At 49.0% G+C, this 18,041-nt stretch overlaps 1 protein-coding gene across 4 annotated transcripts in view; it reads left to right on the top strand.

Moving 5' to 3' along the window:
- Positions 1-18,041, top strand: part of TCERG1 (transcription elongation regulator 1) — a 101,603-nt gene that overhangs the window by 54,508 nt on the left and 29,054 nt on the right. For all 4 annotated transcript variants that reach the window (XM_077265829.1, XM_077265827.1, XM_077265828.1 and 1 more), the window contains 2 exons: positions 408-497; positions 2,090-2,208. In XM_077265829.1, the coding sequence (XP_077121944.1) occupies positions 408-497; positions 2,090-2,208 (209 nt within the window). The remainder of the gene's footprint in view (positions 1-407; positions 498-2,089; positions 2,209-18,041) is intronic.

Raw genomic sequence — 18,041 nt, 5'->3', positions numbered from 1 at the left:
GACCCGCAATGAATAGACTCGCTTCACTTGCTTTTTGGGCATTGAAAGGGTTATGTGTCTCCAACTTTCGTAGGGCACATTATACATCTTCAAGGGTTGCTTTTGAAGTGCCTTCTAAATGTCACTCAGTAGTGGCTATTTTAATGAGTTATTAGCTCTGTTGCCTCTGAATAATTATGACAAAGTGTTTTGGAGCCAATTAGTGTTGAGAATGTGCTAACCTAACCCCCTGCCAGTCATCATTTATTAGTGATGAAAACCCCATCATGGCTTTTAGCTCTGTCCTGCTTTCAACAGATGTACGATACATTTACACACAAACCTTCTTAGTGAGGCTCCTAATATTTCACCACTGGGTTAAGCAAATGATATTCTCTGGTTCTCTTGTGTTTCTTTATTTTATGAAGGTATCGGCATTCTCCACATGGGAAAAGGAGCTCCACAAGATTGTATTTGACCCTCGTTATTTACTCCTTAATCCCAAAGAAAGGAAACAGGTAATGATACTTCACCTAAGGTACAACATATTTTGTTGCGACATAACAGAAGGTTGTATTGTAGCTTGAAAAACCTTCATTTTATTACTAATGTTTGGACAGCATAGTAAAATATCCTATCCAAAAAGACTTGTCGTTCAGCTTGATAGATTTGTATCTAAAGGACTTTTCCAATGAACAAGGTACATTTTTATTAATAGATCTTGAAATAAGAAGTTTCACAATTAGATGTGTTAAAAATTCTCCCTGTATTGAGATAATGTTATAAATGTGCCCCTGCTATGTAACCATATAATGGCTGTGTCTGACCATGCAGGGACATGGTCTGATCATAGCACAGCTATTGGCCAGGTGAGGAAGCAAAAGTCACTTATGATAAGTGAGCAGCAGCAGCTCACATCAGCGGATTTCCCTGCCTGTGCTAACACAGGAGTGAGTGTTTTTGCCACATCTCCAGCCCTCTAAGCTCATCATAAATCATGCCAGTAACGTGCTGACTGAGCTTATGTATCACTGACTTGATTTATGATGAAATCACTGGACTAATGACGTGACAAACACTCACTCCTGTTATAAAACCAGGAAAGGTTTCCTTTAGGTAGCACACCTGTGAGCCCCTGATGCTTTATCTGTACACTGGCTTATCATAAGTGATTTATGCTTTCTCCCCTTGCCATGACCTGTGGTATGTATCATTACACAATATGTATCAGGCAGACCTTTTATAAGCTTATCTCTGCACAAGAAATTTTTTCTCTCTCTCGCTTCATTGGGGGACACAGGAGACCATGGGTGTATGCAGCTGTCACTAGGAGGTTGACACTATGCAGGAAAAAAAAAAAAAGGTTAGCTCCTCCCCAGCAGTATATACCCACCAACTGGCAGAAAGCTAATCCGTTTTAGCTTAGTGTCAGTAGGAGATGGACACAGGGCTCTCAGCCCCGTTTCTACCTTTAGGTTTTGTTGTGTTTTACTAAAGGGAACCTGTCACCCCCAAAATCGAAGGTGAGCTAAGCCCACCAGCATCAGGGGCTTATCTACAGCATTCTGTAATGCTGTACATAATCCCCCAATGTATCCTGAAAGATAAGAAAACCGGTTAGATTATACTCACCCAGGGGCAGTCCTGTTCTGGTCTGATGGGCGTCGTGCTGTGGTCCGGGGCCTCCCATCTTCTTACGATGACGTCCTCTTATATTCACGCTTCAGCGCAGGCGTTCTTTGTCTGCCCTGTTGAGTACTGCATTACGCAGGCGCCGGGCCTCTCTGACCTTTCCCGGCACCAGAATGCTGTAGATAAGCCCTGATGCTGATGGGCTTAGCTCACCTTTGATTTTGGGGGTGACAGGTTCCCTTTAATTATCTCAATTTTTCAGATACAGCTTGTGATACGGGCGACAGTGTGTAATTGGTCACTTCGCTCTCCCCCTAGAGCTTTCTATCCAATTGTTTTACTTTTTATCATTACAAGATTTTATTAAATGATATGTACTTTGTTCGCGGGACAACCCATTTAAGCAATCATATTTTTTTGCTTTTGTTACCCATATTCTGCTAACTGCGGTTTTTGCTTTTTGTTTTTATGCCTGCAGGTGTTTGATCAGTATGTTAAAACAAGGGCAGAGGAAGAAAGGAGGGAAAAGAAAAACAAGATTATGCAATCAAAGGAAGACTTCAAGAAAATTATGGAGGAGGGAAAGATTAACCCAAGGTTTGCCTGAATTTAGTAGATATATGCGTCTTATGGCGTATGTTGCAATGCGTCGTTTTGGAGAAAAAAACGCATCCTGCAAAGTTGCCCGCAGGATGCGTTTTTTTCTCCATAGACTTGCATTAGCGACGCATTGTGACGGATTGCCACACGTCGCATCCGTTGTGCGACGGATGCGTCATGTTTTGGCGGACCGTCGGCACAAAAAAAAGTCCCATGTTCCTTTTTTCGTGTGGCGCGTCCGCCATTTTCGACCGCGCATACGCGGCCGGAACTCCTCCCCGGACTGCAGAATGGGCAGCGGATGCATCGTAAAACTGCATCCGCTGCCCACGTCTTGCAGTTACTTCACAGCGTCCGTCGACCCGACGCATTGCGATGGGCCCGTACCGACGGATGTGTGAAAGTAGCCTTAGGGGAAAAAAAAGTTGTCTCTTCCTCAGCAGGTTGCACCAAGCTAGTCTATTTTCTTTTAGCTTGGTGTTAGTAGGAGGCAGACACAGGACTGGGATCAAGACGTGATTCTCCCATAATTTTTTTTTTTTTTTTATTTTTGTTTTCTTCCCTTCCTTTTTAGATTGGGAGACATAGTAGAATGGCTTCTCTGTCACCCCACATAGACACCGAGTGCACAGTGCTGAAAAAGTCACACTATATCCCCTCTGGTCTGGACAGCAGGATACAGTTACCTAACCTGACCGCTTGATTTCCCACCACAGCAAGGCTTGTTGTATGGAGTGTAGACAAATCTCAAGGTCCCAGCTAAGATGGTACCAGGGACCCCAGATGAGTTTCCAAAGGCTTCTAAGAAGATGTACATCCTGAGCCCACATCTTCAGGACAGCTAAATGTATTTTCATGCTCGGCATGCATCGCAGCCCCCTTTGCTCCTTAGGGAATCTTAGTCAGTGGGTGCTTCCTAGTCCCATCCATCCATGCATGCTGGTTGGCTCTTTGCAGCTCTGACAGGCTTCTGCACTAATCTAGCCCCTGGTTTTATGCGGCCTAAGCAGGCTCAGCAAGCCTAGCCATACCACCTCGCATCTTCCATTCAATCGCTCGCGTGGGTCTTTGTGTGCGCCTTAGTTCCTCTTCCTTCTCACTGTTGTACTGCGCTATCTTCTCTTTTGACTGCAGAGGAATAGCTCCTTCCTGGTCTGTCCAGCTGACGACGTGCTAGCACCTCCAGTCAGGCATTCAGCCTATCTTCAGGACTGGGTAGGCTCTGCTGTTCTCAAACAGAAACTGCTCCTCTTGGTAGCTTTTTCTTCCTCATGGTACTTCTAGTTCTCTTTCCTTGTTCTTTCTTTTACTATGTCTAATCTCAGAGAACCGCGCACACCAACCGGTCAAGCCTCCCCTAGTTGTGCACTTTGCATTTGCCTCTTGCAAGTGAAAATGTCCCTCTAGTCAACTTGCAGATACCTGCACTGATTGCCGCCGCACATCTCACAGGAGCATGTGCTCTTACCTCTTTCCCAGTCTGTCGCTGACTTAGGCTACTTTCACACTAGCGTTGTTTTGCATACGTCGCAATGCGTCGTTTAGGAGAAAAAACGCATCCTGCAAAGTTGTCCGCAGGATGCGTTTTTTCCCCATAGATTTACATTAGCGACGCATTGCGACGTATGGCCACACGTCGCAACCGTCATGCAACAGTTGCGTCGTGTTTTGGCGGACTGTCGGCGCAAAAAAAGTTACATGTAATGTTTTTTTGCTCGTCGTATCCGCCATTTTCGACCGCGCATGCGCGGCCGAAACTCTGCCCCCTCCTCCCCGGACCTTACAATGGGGCAGCAGAAGCGTCGTAAGACTGCTTCCGCTGCCCACGTCGGGCATCACATTCACAACGCGCGTCGGCACGTCGGGCCGACACATAGCGACGGCCCCGTGCCGACGCTAGTGTGAAAGAAGCCTTAAACTGGAATCAAATGAATGTATAGCATCTGATGCGAGAGCATTGGTTGCGATATGCTAATGACCCTCTGCTGTGCGCGTGAGCCCAAGTGTCTGTGCTCTGCTCCTCTTGCATGACAGAATCACAGCATCGGTGCGCAGGAGATGGAGGCCTGGCAAGTGGACTTGTCATCAAAAAAGTCCCTTACCAGCCTGCCCGTTCAGGGATCACGCCTTTTCGGTTCCAAGCTGGACCAAATTATTAAGGACGCCACCAGGGGCTCAAGTTCCCTTCTACCTCAGTCCAAACCTCGCCGGCCTCCTCTTAGGCGACAAATTCGGTCCTTTCGGCCCTTTTGTCATTTTGCGGCGTCAGATTCCTTTTCACAACAGCAGAGGCCACAGGCACGTCAAAAGAAGGTATCCTTTAGACCCACTCCTTCCTGGTGTTCTCGTTATTCCCAAGGTAGATCATCCAGGTCTAGACCTGGAAGATCCACCTCGGCATGACTCGCGACGAGACCCCAGCCACCTCCCAAGCTTGGCGGCCGTCTTCTTTTCTTCAGACGTTTGGATCGCCTCAGTGGAGGACGCTTGGGTCTGGGAGGTTGTATCTTCAGGATACAAAATAGAGTTCTCTTCTCGGCCCTGGGATCGATTCTCTGAATCCCGTCCTCCAAGAGACCCCGCCCTGATTCCGGGTTTCTTTGCGTCCATCGCTTCCCTCCTGGATTCAGGGGTAATCGTCCCCGTTCCAGCAAGAGAACATTTCACAGGTTTCTATTCGAACCTGTTTGTGGTGCTGAAAAAAGACGGCAAGGTTCATCCCATTCTGGATCTCAAGTTACTGAACGTGAGGGTTCGTCTGAGACACTTCTGGATGGAATCCCTTCGTTCAGTAATCTCTTCCATGGAGGCACAGGAATTTCTGTGCTCCGTAGACATCCAGGAATCCTACCTCCATGTCCCTATATTCCCGGGACATCACAGATTCCTTCGCTTTGCAGTACGTCAGGAGCATTTCCAGTTTGTCGCCCTGCCGTTCAGTCTCACAACCGATTCCAGGGTTTTCACAAAGATCATGGCAGCGCTGATAGCCATTTTGAGAATCGGGGGGCCTGGTACTCTTTCCGTACCTCGACGACATTCTCATCAAAGCTCCATCTTTTTCTCAGGCTCAGGAAAGCCTGTCCATCGTTCTCGACACCCTTTCCCATTTCTGATGGCTTGTCAACAGGAAGAAGTCCTGCCTTGTTCCTTCTCAGCGCCTCGTATTTCTAGGCATGCTCTTCAACACTCGTCAGACAAGAGTCTTCCTTCCCGAAGAGAAGAGAATCGTTTTCCGTGGGGAAGTTCGCTTGCTCCAGAGCCCTCGGCTTCCCTCCTTCCGATTGGCCATGAAGGTTCTGGGGAGGATGGTTGCTTATGGTTGCAAAGTTGTAGTCCATGAGCCAAGAACCAAATTTGACGATATCGGTACCAAGCGGAGTGACTAATTCTCTTTGGTATTTTTAGGTAGATGCATGTCTGTAGTTTATTTTTTGATATGATAGCCCTTACATATACGTAGCTTATTAACCCCTTCAGCCCTAGGCCTATTTGTACCCAAGTGCCTAAGCCAATCTGACCTGTGCCACTTCATGGGCTAATAACTTTGGAACGCTTTCACCTATCCAAGCCATTCTGAGATTGTTTTCTCGTGACATATTGTACTTCACGTCAGTGCTAAATGGGAGTCAATATATTTTACCTTTCTATATAAAAAAATGCTAAATATTCGGAAATTTTGGAAAAATCGGCAATTTTTTAACTTTGAAATTCTCTGCTTTTTACAAAAATACTGATACCCCCCATAATAGTTATTAATTTACACTCCCCACATGTTTACTTCATATTGGCATCATTTTGAAAATGAAACCTTATTGTTTTACGACGTAATAGGGCTTATAGTTTTATGCGCAATTTTTCACATTTACAGCAAAACCCACTTTTCAAAGGACCAAGTCACTTCTGAAGTCACTTTAAGGGGCTTACATAACAGAAACCACCCATAAATTACCCCATTTTGCAAACTACACCCCTCAAGCTGTTCAAAACTCATTTTTAAAAACTGTTAACCCTTTAGGTGTTCCACAGGAATTTTAGCATGAGCCAAGAACCAAATATGACGATATCGGTACCACCCGGAGTGACTAGATGTAGTATTTGTAACAAAATTTAATCCAAGTTATGTAAATACACACTGAACATGTCATGTGCATATATATATATATATATATATATATATATATATATATATATATATATATATATATATATATATATATATATATGTTACTCCATAATATCTTCAACATCGGACTCTGAATCTGACTGTTGTTCTACTGGCTCGTCTTCAGTACCCTTGTTCTGGCATGTCTGTAATCTGCACATGTCTGTGCACTTCAGGCCATTGCTGAGGCAAGTACACTGAGGAAGTTCACATGACCGCACACACTTGCAGGACAGTAGCTGTATAATAGCTTCTGGTGCTGGTGCCCCTTGCATCCACTTGACAACAAGCTTTCCGTCGTTATCTATCATCCAACCGCAGTCTGTTGGGTTTGCAACCCATGGCTGGCTCTGCAGACTTCTCCTCCAGATCGCAGCCTGGTAGTTTGCACGCAGTGCATGCATGAAAAGGCAGTCCTGGCAAGGAGGGAGTTGACTTGACTCTACCACTCCACGTCTGGCACAGAACAGCTGATAACGGAGCCTGTTTACCTCAGTTGTTTGGGTAGTTGGCAGGTACATGTGGCAGGTGATTTCCTGTAACTTCTCAAAAAGTTCGGTAGACACTTCCCATGAACGACCAACTTCCTGAAAGGCATCCTGGTATGTCTTGTTCATCTTCAACTGCTTGAGTGTCGTCATCTTCCCACGGCCAGCGAATGCACTGACGGTGTCACAGCCTGTAAATGCATGCATACCAATCAATGAATCACATACGCTGCCTCCCAATGTTCGGCTCAGAGTGGTGATATCCAGGAATCTTGTCCGGTTCTGTGTACCGCATTTCTGGAACAGGTGGGATGGGATTTTGTGGCACATGCCCAGACACAGGACCATGACATCAGTATCCTCCGAAGTGATGATGACCGACTTGTAACCAGATTCTGCTGCATGAAGAGCATGGAGAAGGAGGCGTGTGTCTGCTTCTTCTTGATTTGACTTAAGGTCAGCAGCCTCTTCCCACTGTTCTTTGGTGATCTTAAAGCAGAGCTGCTCACATGTGACATACAGCTCCTTCTCCTCAAGCTTCTCCCTGTGGTGTTTCGCCTTCCATTCTTCTACCAGAAACTTTATGAGACTTGCCTTGTTGGAGGAACTACTTAGAAGCTTTTTCCACTGCTGGATGTTGTGCCCATGTTGAATGTTCTTGAAATGGATCCCTGTGCCTTCATATCTGTTGACTCTTTCTGTATCTTTGATGGATGTCTCCTTGTAGACGTCAAAGACAATATCAATGCGCTTGCTCTTAGCACCCTCATGGATAGCGCGACTCATTGCTGTGCCTGCTAGCTGGCCAAATGTTGCATTGTTTCCCTTCAGTTTCTGAACCAGGCTCATCCCATCAATGATGGTTGCAGAGGGCTCGGGGATCACTTCTGCAGGACGAGCATTCCTCTCCAACTCCCTTGCGAGGGCAGCCTTGTTGGTCTTGCGGATAGACCCATCACCATTGGCAAGTGCCCATGGCAATGGACCCAGGGGATGAGTCAAGACATCACTCATTTGTAGCTTTCTGTTCTCAGCTACAAGTATCATCTGGCCAAATAGGTTTCTGTCAGCCTTCAAAATTACCTCCTTGCCAAGACCTTGTCTGCGTGTCTTCATTTGGATGTTAGAGAACGTTTTAAGTTTGTTCTTCGTCATCTTGTCATGAAACAATGTAGTTGGCTTATCGGTACCCAAACGCTCATCCTTGAATGTTTGATATGCATCCTCTCCTATACTGTATGCCCCTTGAAGGTCTTTGGCTACATCTGGTGGTGCTACAGTCGCTGTTGACAAACTGATAAGTTCACCATTATGCTCTTTGTTGAAGGGGTTCACCCAACCTGTCTCCAGCAGTTGAACGAAAGATTGGACATCGGCTTCATCTCTTCTAATCCTAGACACCTGTAGGTCTGAATGGCTGAAGTCAGTATATTGTTGGCCTACCAGGGCCCTCAGCTGCCTCAAGTACATACTGCGGTACTCTGATGTCAGGTAGAACCTGGAAACAGCTCCAACTTTGAGGCTGAAGCCTTTTGTGCCCCCTGGTGTCTGGGTGTCTTTGTTGATTGTCTCTTCAATGGTCTGGTCCACAGGAATTCGTCCAAAAGGATTCTTGCTACCGATCTGGACCGAAAAGCCACCTTGCATGAAGTATTCATGGACCTCTGGGTGTTCTATGGGCAGCCGAGACATTGTGGCATAGTAATAGGTTAGGTATCGGGCATAGTTGACCTTGTCATAGGCAAAACACCATGGTATCATCTGTCGGATTGCTCCTAGGTGAAGCATCCAGTTGCCTTCTCTTGAAGCTCGAACCAGGGCCAGCATGGTCTCGACCATGTATGTGTCAGTGTGTACGTGTATGTGTCAGTGTGTGTGCGTGTGTTGGGGCACCTCAGGGTGTCTTCAAATGTGACATAGCCCCCTAGATTTCTTCCAGTAAAATTTGCACTCCAAAAGTCATTTGGCGCTCCTTCCCTTCCGAGGCCTGCCGTTCCCCAATACTGCAGTGTACGACAACATATCGGGTGTTGTTGTGTTCGGGAGAGATTGGTGAACAAATAGTGGGGTGCATTTTTTGCTGGTACACCTCTTAAAAATAAAAAAATGAGCCTAAAATGACACCTTCATGTAAAAAATGCACTTTTTCCATTTTCTCAACCAAGTGTTTCCAACTACTGTGAAACACTGGTTGGGTCAAAGTGGTCACTATACCCCCTAAAAGATTCCTTGGGGGTGTAGTTTCCAAAATAGGGTCACTTTTTGGTGTTTCCACTGTGGGGGTACCTCAGGCAGCCTTCAAATGTGACATGGCCCCCTAGATTTCTTCCAGTGAATCCGCCACCCAAAAACCACATAGCGCTCCTTCCGTGTTGAGCTGTGCTGTGTGCCCATACTTTAGTTTACGAGTACATGTGGGGTGTTTCTATAAACTGCAGAATTAGGGTAACCAAGTTTGGGTTTGCCGTTAACCCTTGCTAGGTTGCAGGTAAAATTGGATTACAATGTAATATCTGGAAAAAAAATGAAATTTTGAAATTTCGCCTTCATTCTGCTAAAATTCCTGTGGAACACCTAAAGGGTTAACAGTTTTTAAAAATGAGTTTTGAACAGCTTGAGGGGTGTAGTTTGCAAAATGGGGTAATTTATGGGTGGTTTCTGTTATGTAAGCCCCTTAAAGTGACTTCAGAAGTGACTTGGTCCTTTGAAAAGTGGGTTTTGCTGTAAATGTGAAAAATTGCGCATAAAACTATAAGCCCTATTACGTCGTAAAACAATAAGGTTTCATTTTCAAAATGATGCCAATATGAAGTAAACATGTGGGGAGTGTAAATTAATAACTATTATGGGGGGTATCAGTATTTTTGTAAAAAGCAGAGAATTTCAAAGTTAAAAAATTGCCGATTTTTCCAAAATTTCCGAATATTTAGCATTTTTTTATATAGAAAGGTAAAATATATTGACTCCCATTTAGCACTGACGTGAAGTACAATATGTCACGAGAAAACAATCTCAGAATGGCTTGGATAGGTGAAAGCGTTCCAAAGTTATTAGCCCATGAAGTGGCACAGGTCAGATTGGCTTAGGCACTTGGGTACAAATAGGCCTAGGGCTGAAGGGGTTAATAAGCTACGTATATGTAAGGGCTATCATATCAAAAAATAAACTACAGACATGCATCTACCTAAAAATACCAAAGAAAATTAGTCACTCCGGGTGGTACCGATATCTGGCCCGGCTCATGGACTATTGGAAGCAATTCCCTTCGCCCAATTTCACTCAAGACCTCTTCAGCAGGCAATTCTTTCACAGTGGGACAAGTCTGTCCCTTCTCTGGATCGCCCGATTTCGGCTTTCGCCCCAGGTCAAACAATCCCTCATTTGGTGGCTGACGTCACCTCATCTCCCAGGGCAGGTCCTTCCTTCCAGTTCACTGGCAGGTGGTAACGACGGACGCCAGCCTTCTCGGCTGGGGTGCGGTGTTTCGTCACCTGACTATTCAGGTTCGTTGGACGGCACAGGAGTCCTCTCTGCCTATCATTGTCCTCGAGATACGAGCCATCTTTCTGTCCCTCCTTCACTGGGAAAGTATTCTCAGGGGTCTGCCAATTCGAATCCAGACGGACAATGCCACAGCAGTGGCATATGTCAACCACCAGGGGGGACTGAGTTCCTTGTCCGAGGTATCCAAGATCCTCCTTTGGGCAGAGGCAACGGGTCCGGTCATATCCGCGGTGCATATTCCCGGTGTGGACAATTGGGCCGCCGATTTTCTCAGCCACGAGGGCCTCTCGTCGGGGGAATGGTCCTTGCATCAGGAGGTCTTCCATCAGATTTGCCTTCGATGGGGGACTCCGGATGTGGACCTCACGGTGTCCCGAATCAACAGGAAGGTCCCTCGGTTCGTCTCCAGTTCCCGCGATCCTCTCGCAGTGGGCGTCGATGCTCTGGTCATTTTTTGGTCGCAGTTCGTGCTCCTTATCTATTTCCACCCCTTCCCCTGCTTCCTAAGCTGCTAAAAAAGATCAAGGAGGAAGGGATGCTGGTCATTCTGATCGCACCGGATTGGCCCAGAAGATCTTGGTTTGCGGAGATCATCAATCTTCTCGCGGACGCTCCCTGGCGGCTTCCAGACAGGCCCGATCTGCCACCCGAATTCTCGGTCACTCAGTTTGACGGCTTGGCTGTTGAGACCGCGGTTCTAAAAGCATCTGGATTTTCAGATCGGGTGATTCACACCATGATTCAGGCTAGGAATCCTTCGTCCTCCAGGATCTACTATCGAACCTGGAAGGCCTATTTTCTCTGGTGTGAGGCCAATCACTTTTCACCTATGTCTTTACTCTGTCGCCTCATTGGGGGACAAAGGACCATGGGTGTTATGCTGCTGTCCACTAGGAGGCGTCACTATGCATAATCTGAAAAAGATTAACTGTGGCTCCTCCTGTGCAGTATACACCCCTGGACGGCATCAGCCCTCTCCAGTTTTTGCTTAGTGTCGCATAGGAGGCACACCTAAAAGATTTTTACTCCGTTTTTTCCGACGGGATTACAGATGAAGAAAAGAGGGTCTCCTGTGAGACTCCCGGCATGGCTCCTTCCTCGGCCCCCTATTATGGGGTGCCCAGTTGAAGTAGAGATGGCTATTCCCCATGTTGCTCCTTCCCCAGTCCCTCGGGTGCTGGTTCGAAGTCGAGACCCCCCCCTCCTTTCCCAATTCCTTTTGGTTTCTGGGTTGAGGTCGAGGCGAGGATAAAGGCCCCTGAAGGTGACAACAGCACCCTCACTATCCCCCTCTGGGGGTATTAGGTTGAGACACCTCAGGTAGGGCCTGTACAGGCAGCATTCTACAGCTCCCAGCTATGGGCCAGCACACTGCGCCTGCATCCAGGGACCCCAGCCCAGCTGCGGGCTCCTGTTGGGGCCGGGGGGAGTGCTGGCAAGCATGGCACATACAGACACAGGGCTCCCTGCGCCCCTGTCTCTGCGGCAGCACCAGCTCTATACTGCCTCAGGGAGACCCCTACCGGGCTCCCCCTTCCGCTTATAGCCCCACCGCCATCCTGCCTTTAAATCCGGAGGGGGTCCGGTTCACATCCGACCCCCTCCCGGACTTTCGCGCCGGCCTGGAGCCCTTCTGGGCCTCAGGCATCTAATTTAGGCCCCGGCTTCGGCCTAGCTGAAGCTGCCGCCTCCTCTCCGCCCCCCTGCCCGCCCCCCGGATGACAAATATGACACTCTACAGTGTCATACAGGGGGTGGATCGAGACAGAAAGGGCGCGTTTTTACACATCCTTGCCGCCTTTTTCCAGCTCTCCGCCTCCTTCTCCTCCTTTCCTCTCTGTCTCAGCAGCCATTTTCAGCTGCAGATTAACCCTGCATCTCCCGGTCTGCAGGACCAGGCAGCCAGTCTCCGGGGGGGCACAGGACTGTGGATCTTCGGCCCTGGACCTAGGGGCACACTGGTGGGGTAAGATCACAGCTGGGTTTTTTACTCAGCTGTGAATCCATATTACCTATAAGGCTCCCCTATAGGTTTCTCTACCCCTGTAAGGTCCTCTGCTGGCAGCACTTCTGCACTCTGTGCACTATGCCGGGCTCAAGGTCCAAGAGAACCAGGCAGAACTGCTATTATGCATTCTGCACAGCCTGCGGGACCGCTCTCCCCAGTAGTAGCTCGTACCCGCATTGTCAGAACTGTATACAAACTAATGTGTCAGAGCCCCAAGAAGCCCCTGCCAATGCCTCGGTGTCTAATGCCACGCCGGAATGGGCTACTCAGATATCGCAATCTATGACGCAGTCTATAGATAACCTAACCTCCACATTGCTTCAGGCTCTGCAGGGTCATGCCTCGGCTATGACCGTTACCCAGTAAAGGGAGAGCTTGACTCAGGAACAAGATGACCCTGGCACATCCACGTATAGGTCAGGATGCAAGCGGACCCATAGATCAAGTCCATCTGCGTCATCCCATAGCACACCTTCAAGGACTGCGAGCTCAGCGTCTCAATCACAACCGATACTGTCAGTCGCATGGGCTGGTTAATCAACCTACAAAAGTCATCACCAACCCCGAGTCAGTCCCTGACCTTCCTGGGAATGTTATTGAACACCTCCAGGGGTCTAGTGCTCCTTCCCAAGGACAAGGCACTGGCTCTCCGACTAGCAGTTCGCACCCTCCTCCGCAAACCCCCTCGATCTCTCCGGTTTGCCATGAGAGTCCTCGGCAAGATGGCAGCAGCAATAGAAGCTGTCCCATTTGCTCAGTTTCACCTCAGACCTCTCCAACTAGCCATTCTCAAGTCCTGGGACAGGAATCCCTTTTCTCTCGACAGGGAGTTCCAGCTAACGTCGTCAACCAGGAAGTCCCTGCACTGGTGGCTCAAGCCAACCTCGCTAGCAAAGGGGAAATCCTTTCTCACAGGTCAATGGAAGGTTCTGACCACCGACGCGAGCCTGACGGGTTGGGGTGCGGTGCACCTACACCACAGGGCACAGGGCAAGTGGTCCCCAGTGGAAGCGACCATGCCCATCAACATCCTGGAAATTCGTGCCATCCTTCTGGCATTGAGGGCCTTCCATCACTTACTGGCAGCCTCTCACATCAGAATACAGTCGGACAATGCCACGGCTGTGGCATATGTGAATCACCAAGGGGGGACCCGCAGTACCCAGGCGATGCGAGAAGTGTCACACATCCTCCGCTGGGCGGAGGACACAGGGTCGGTTCTTTCGGCGGTCCACATTCCGGGTGTGGACAACTGGGAAGCAGACTTCCTCAGCCGACAAGGAATAGACTCGGGAGAGTGGTCTCTCCATCCCGAAATTTTTCAACAGATCTGTCTCCGCTGGGGGACACCGGATGTGGACCTAATGGCATCCCACTTCAATGCCAAGGTCTCCAACTTCATGGCCAGAACACATGATCCGCGGTCGCTCGGAGCAGACGCTCTGGTTCAGGACTGGACCCAGTTCCAGCTTCTGTATATTTTTCCACCTCTCCCCCTGATATCCAGAGTGGTGAGGAAGATCAAACAAGAGGGAGTTCCAACCATCCTAATTGCACCGGACTGGCCCAGACGCACATGGTACGCCGACATCGTACAACTCACAGCAGACGCCCCCTGGCGTCTTCCCGACCGCCACGATCTTCTATCACATGGCCCGTTCTACCACCAGAACTCAGGGGCTCTCAATTTGACGGCGTGGCCCTTGAGACCTGGGTTCTAACCCAGGCAGGGCTCTCGACGGACGTCATTGGAACCATGATCAGAGCACGGAAACCAGCGTCTGCCAAGATTTATTACCGTACCTGGAAAGCTTTCTTTACCTGGTGCGAATCTCGTGGCCAGATCCCACTCCCTTATTCCCTACCCAAAGTACTTGGTTTTCTCCAATCGGGTCTGGAGGCCAGGCTGTCATTGGGCTCGCTTAAGAGCCAGGTGTCAGCCCTCTCAGTGCTTTTTCAAAGGCGCATTGCTACCAAGCCGCAAGTAAGGACTTTCCTTCAGGGGGTTTCCCGATTGGTTCCCCCCTACAGACGAGCACTAGAAACGTGGGACCTCAACCTGGTCCTGACAGCATTGCAGGAACCACCCTTTGAACCCCTTAAGGAGGTCCCGCTCCGCCTTTCCCAGAAGGTGGTTTTCCTGGTGGCAATCACCTCACTACGCAGGGTGTCTGAACTGACAGCACTCTCCTGCAGACGGCCCTTCCTGGCTTTTCACCAGGACAAGGTAGTTTTTCGTACGGTCCCATCCTTCCTTCCGAAGGTTGTGTCCGACTTCCACCTCAATGAGGAAATTTCACTACCATCCCTTTGTCCGGTTCATAGAGTGGAGAAGGCTCTGCATATGCTTGACCTTGTCAGGGCATTGCGTATATACGTGTCTAGGACTGCGTTCTTCCGGAGGTCGGATTCTCTTTTCCTCCTTCCGGAAGGCGGCCATAAGGGTCTGCCAGCTTCCAAAGCTACCCTTGCCAGGTGGATCAAATCCACCATACAAGAGGCCTACCGCCTTAAGAATTCTCCTCTTCCAGCCGGTATTACGGCACACTCTACACGGGCGGTAGGGGCCTCCTGGGCCATTCGGCACCAGGCTTCGGCACAACAAGTGTATAAGGCGGCCACTTGGACTAGCTTACACACGTTTACTAAACACTACAGGGTTCATACCCAGTCCTCAGCGGACGCGAGCCTGGGTAGATGTGTCCTGCAGGCGGCGGTGCCCTAAGTATAGGGGCCTGTCTGCACAATATTCGTCCATTGCTTCCCACCCAGGGACTGCTTTAGGACGTTTCATGGTCCTGTGTCCCCCAATGAGGCGACAGAGTAAAGGAGATTTTTGTGTACTCACCGTAAAATCTCTTTCTCTTAGCCTCTAATTGGGGGACACAGCTCCCACCCTGTTGCCCTTTCCGGGCTGTTGTAACTGTTTAGTTCTCATATTGTTTTCTTGAGCTCGTACATAGTTGCCTTCTTACGGGCATAATTATGTTGTTCATGTTACATAGTTGCCTTCTTACAGGCATAATTATGTTATTCATGTTACGTTCCTCCTGCTTTTGCACAAAACTGGAGAGGGCTGATGCCGTCCAGGGGTGTATACTGCACAGGAGGAGCCACAGTTAATCTTTTTCAGATTATGCATAGTGTCGCCTCCTAGTGGACAGCAGCATAACACCCATGGTCCTGTGTCCCCCAATTAGAGGCTAAGAGAGAGAGATTTTACGGTGAGTACACAAAAATCTTTTTCTCTTCCTTCTATTTTGGCCTTCCTCTAGGCAGGACTGGATGCGGGTCTTGCCCTTAGTTCCCTAAAGGGCCAGGTTTCAGCGCTTTCCATCCTCTTCCTGAAGATGTTATTATCCCGACCACAGGTCAAGACCTTCCTTCAAGGAGTAGCACATGCTGCTCCTCCGTACAGGGCTCCTGTGGATTCTTGGGATCTTAATCTTGTTCTAGAGGTCCTAAGGGGTTCCCCTTTTGAGCCTCTCAGGGAGGTTTCCCTGTCATTTCTTTCTTGGAAGGTGGCCTTTCTTGTGGCTATCACCTCTATCCGGCACGTTTCAGAGTTGGCAGCCCTTTCTTGTCGACCTCCTTTCTTGGTTATTCACCAGGACAAGGTGGTCCTGAGGCCTCCGCCGCCTTTTCTTTCAAAGGTGGTATCCAACTTCCACCTCAATGAGGACATCGTCCTACCTTCCTTTTGCCCAGCTCCAACTCATCCTCTGGAACGTTCTTTGAACAAGCTAGACCTCGTCAGGGCAGTGAGGGTCTACCTGGCTAGAACGGCCTCTTCGGAAGACTGACTCGCTTTTCGTCATTCCTGATGGCATGCGTAAAGGCTTGCCGGCTTCCAAGGCGCCTATTGCTTGCTGGATCATATCGGCAATTTTGGAGGCTTACAGGGTCAAGAACAGAGTGCCCCCTCCTGGGGTTAAGGCTCACTCTACCCTGGAAGTCGGCGCCTCCTGGTCGGTGCACCACAGGGTTTCCACCCTACAGCTTTGCAAAGCGGCAACCTGGTCTTCCATCCACACGTTTGCCAAATTTTACAAGGTACATACCTACGCTTCGGCGGACGCCAGCCCAGGCAGAAGGATCTTGCAGGTGGCAGTGGTGAGTCCTCTGACCTGATGGAAGTCTGTTTTTTCCCTCCCCAGGGAGTGCTTTGGGACGTTCCATGGTTCCTGTGTCCCCCAATGAGGCGATAGAGAAAACAGGATTTTTGGTTGCTTACCTTAAAATCTGTTTCTCGGAGCCTTCTTTGGGGGGACACAGCGCCCTCCCATGTTGATCAGTTCTTCTGTGTTCTTTCATTAGTTTTCTGTGTTCTATCATTACAGTTTATATATCTGTGGTTGTGTTCTTTCAACTTTGTTGTTTCTCCTACTGCTTTCTCACTAACTGAAGGGGCGTAGTCCACAGCACGATCTAAGAGTGAAGGGAAGGCGCCGAGAGCAGGCCGCGCTGAAGCCAGGAGGAGTGGGCGGAGCCAAGCGCGTGATTCAGGGGAACAAAGACTGCGCCTGCCGCAGTCTGTGCTGAGGCCGGGAGGAGTGGGCGGGGCTATGCGCCGGAAAGAAGAGGGAAAGACGGGCGGGAGAAAAGCCCGCCCGAAGTAGAAGACGGGGTGCGGAGTCATAACGCCGCACTAGGCACCGATAGAAGCCGGGGCCTAAATTAGAAACCGGAGGCCGCCGGGAAGGGAAACAGCGGCGCGGTGGCCCTACAAGGCTCGCCTACCGAAGAAGACAACGGGGGTGGGATACAGCGCCGGACTAGGCCCTGACAGAAGCAGCTGCTGCTGGTGAAATGCACGGAGGGGAGAAGCGGCGCGGAGGAGCCTGTACAAAAGGAACATCCTTTCCTAAAAAACCTCCCCACTCTTAGAAGTATATGCTAGCTAGGGAAAATACTCACCTTTCTTCATCTGTATACTTACCTCCTCATCCAAGGAGTGTAAGAGACGTCCTGAAGAGAACTTGTTGAAGGACATCCTTATCTCTTCAAACCGACAGGCTCAGGTGGGCGAGTGGGTGGGAGATGGAGGCAGGACTGGGTCCGGATCACCTGAACACGCTTCTGTGTTAGGGGTCTTGGTCCTGCCGGCCAGACATATGAGGATTCTGGGTGGCAGTACACGCCGAACTCAGTCTCTTAGCGGGAATACAAGAGTGACCGTTCACCCTGTATCCCTCCGCGGTACCTGAAAAGGAACAACGCACATTGAGGTAGATATGGGTCTAATGAAAGACCCGTGTCCACCTACTGACACTAAGCTAAACTGAATATCAGAATGCCTGTAAGTGGGGTGTATACTGCAGAGGAGGAGCTAACTTTTTTTGTGCATGGTGTCAGCCTCCTAGTGGCAGCAGCATACACCCATGGTTCCTGTGTCCCCCTAATGAAGGTTCTGAGAAACAGATTTTACGGTAAGCAACCAAAAATCCTGTTTTGAGGTATTAAGATAATTGATGACTTTAACCCCTTCATGACCATGGGATTTTTCGTTTTTCCGTATTCGTTTTTCGCTCCCCTCCTTCCCAGAGCCATAACTTTTTTATTTTTCCGTCAATTTGGCCATGTGAGGGCTTATTTTTTGCGGGACGAGTTGTACTTTTGAGCGACATCATTGGTTTTACCATGTCGTGTACTAGAAAACGGGAAA

This window comes from Ranitomeya variabilis, chromosome 5, assembly GCF_051348905.1.
Source record: "Ranitomeya variabilis isolate aRanVar5 chromosome 5, aRanVar5.hap1, whole genome shotgun sequence".
NCBI lineage: Eukaryota > Metazoa > Chordata > Amphibia > Anura > Dendrobatidae > Ranitomeya > Ranitomeya variabilis.
The sequence above is the reverse complement of the archived record's forward strand: the minus strand, read 5'-3'. Positions and strand labels throughout refer to the sequence as shown.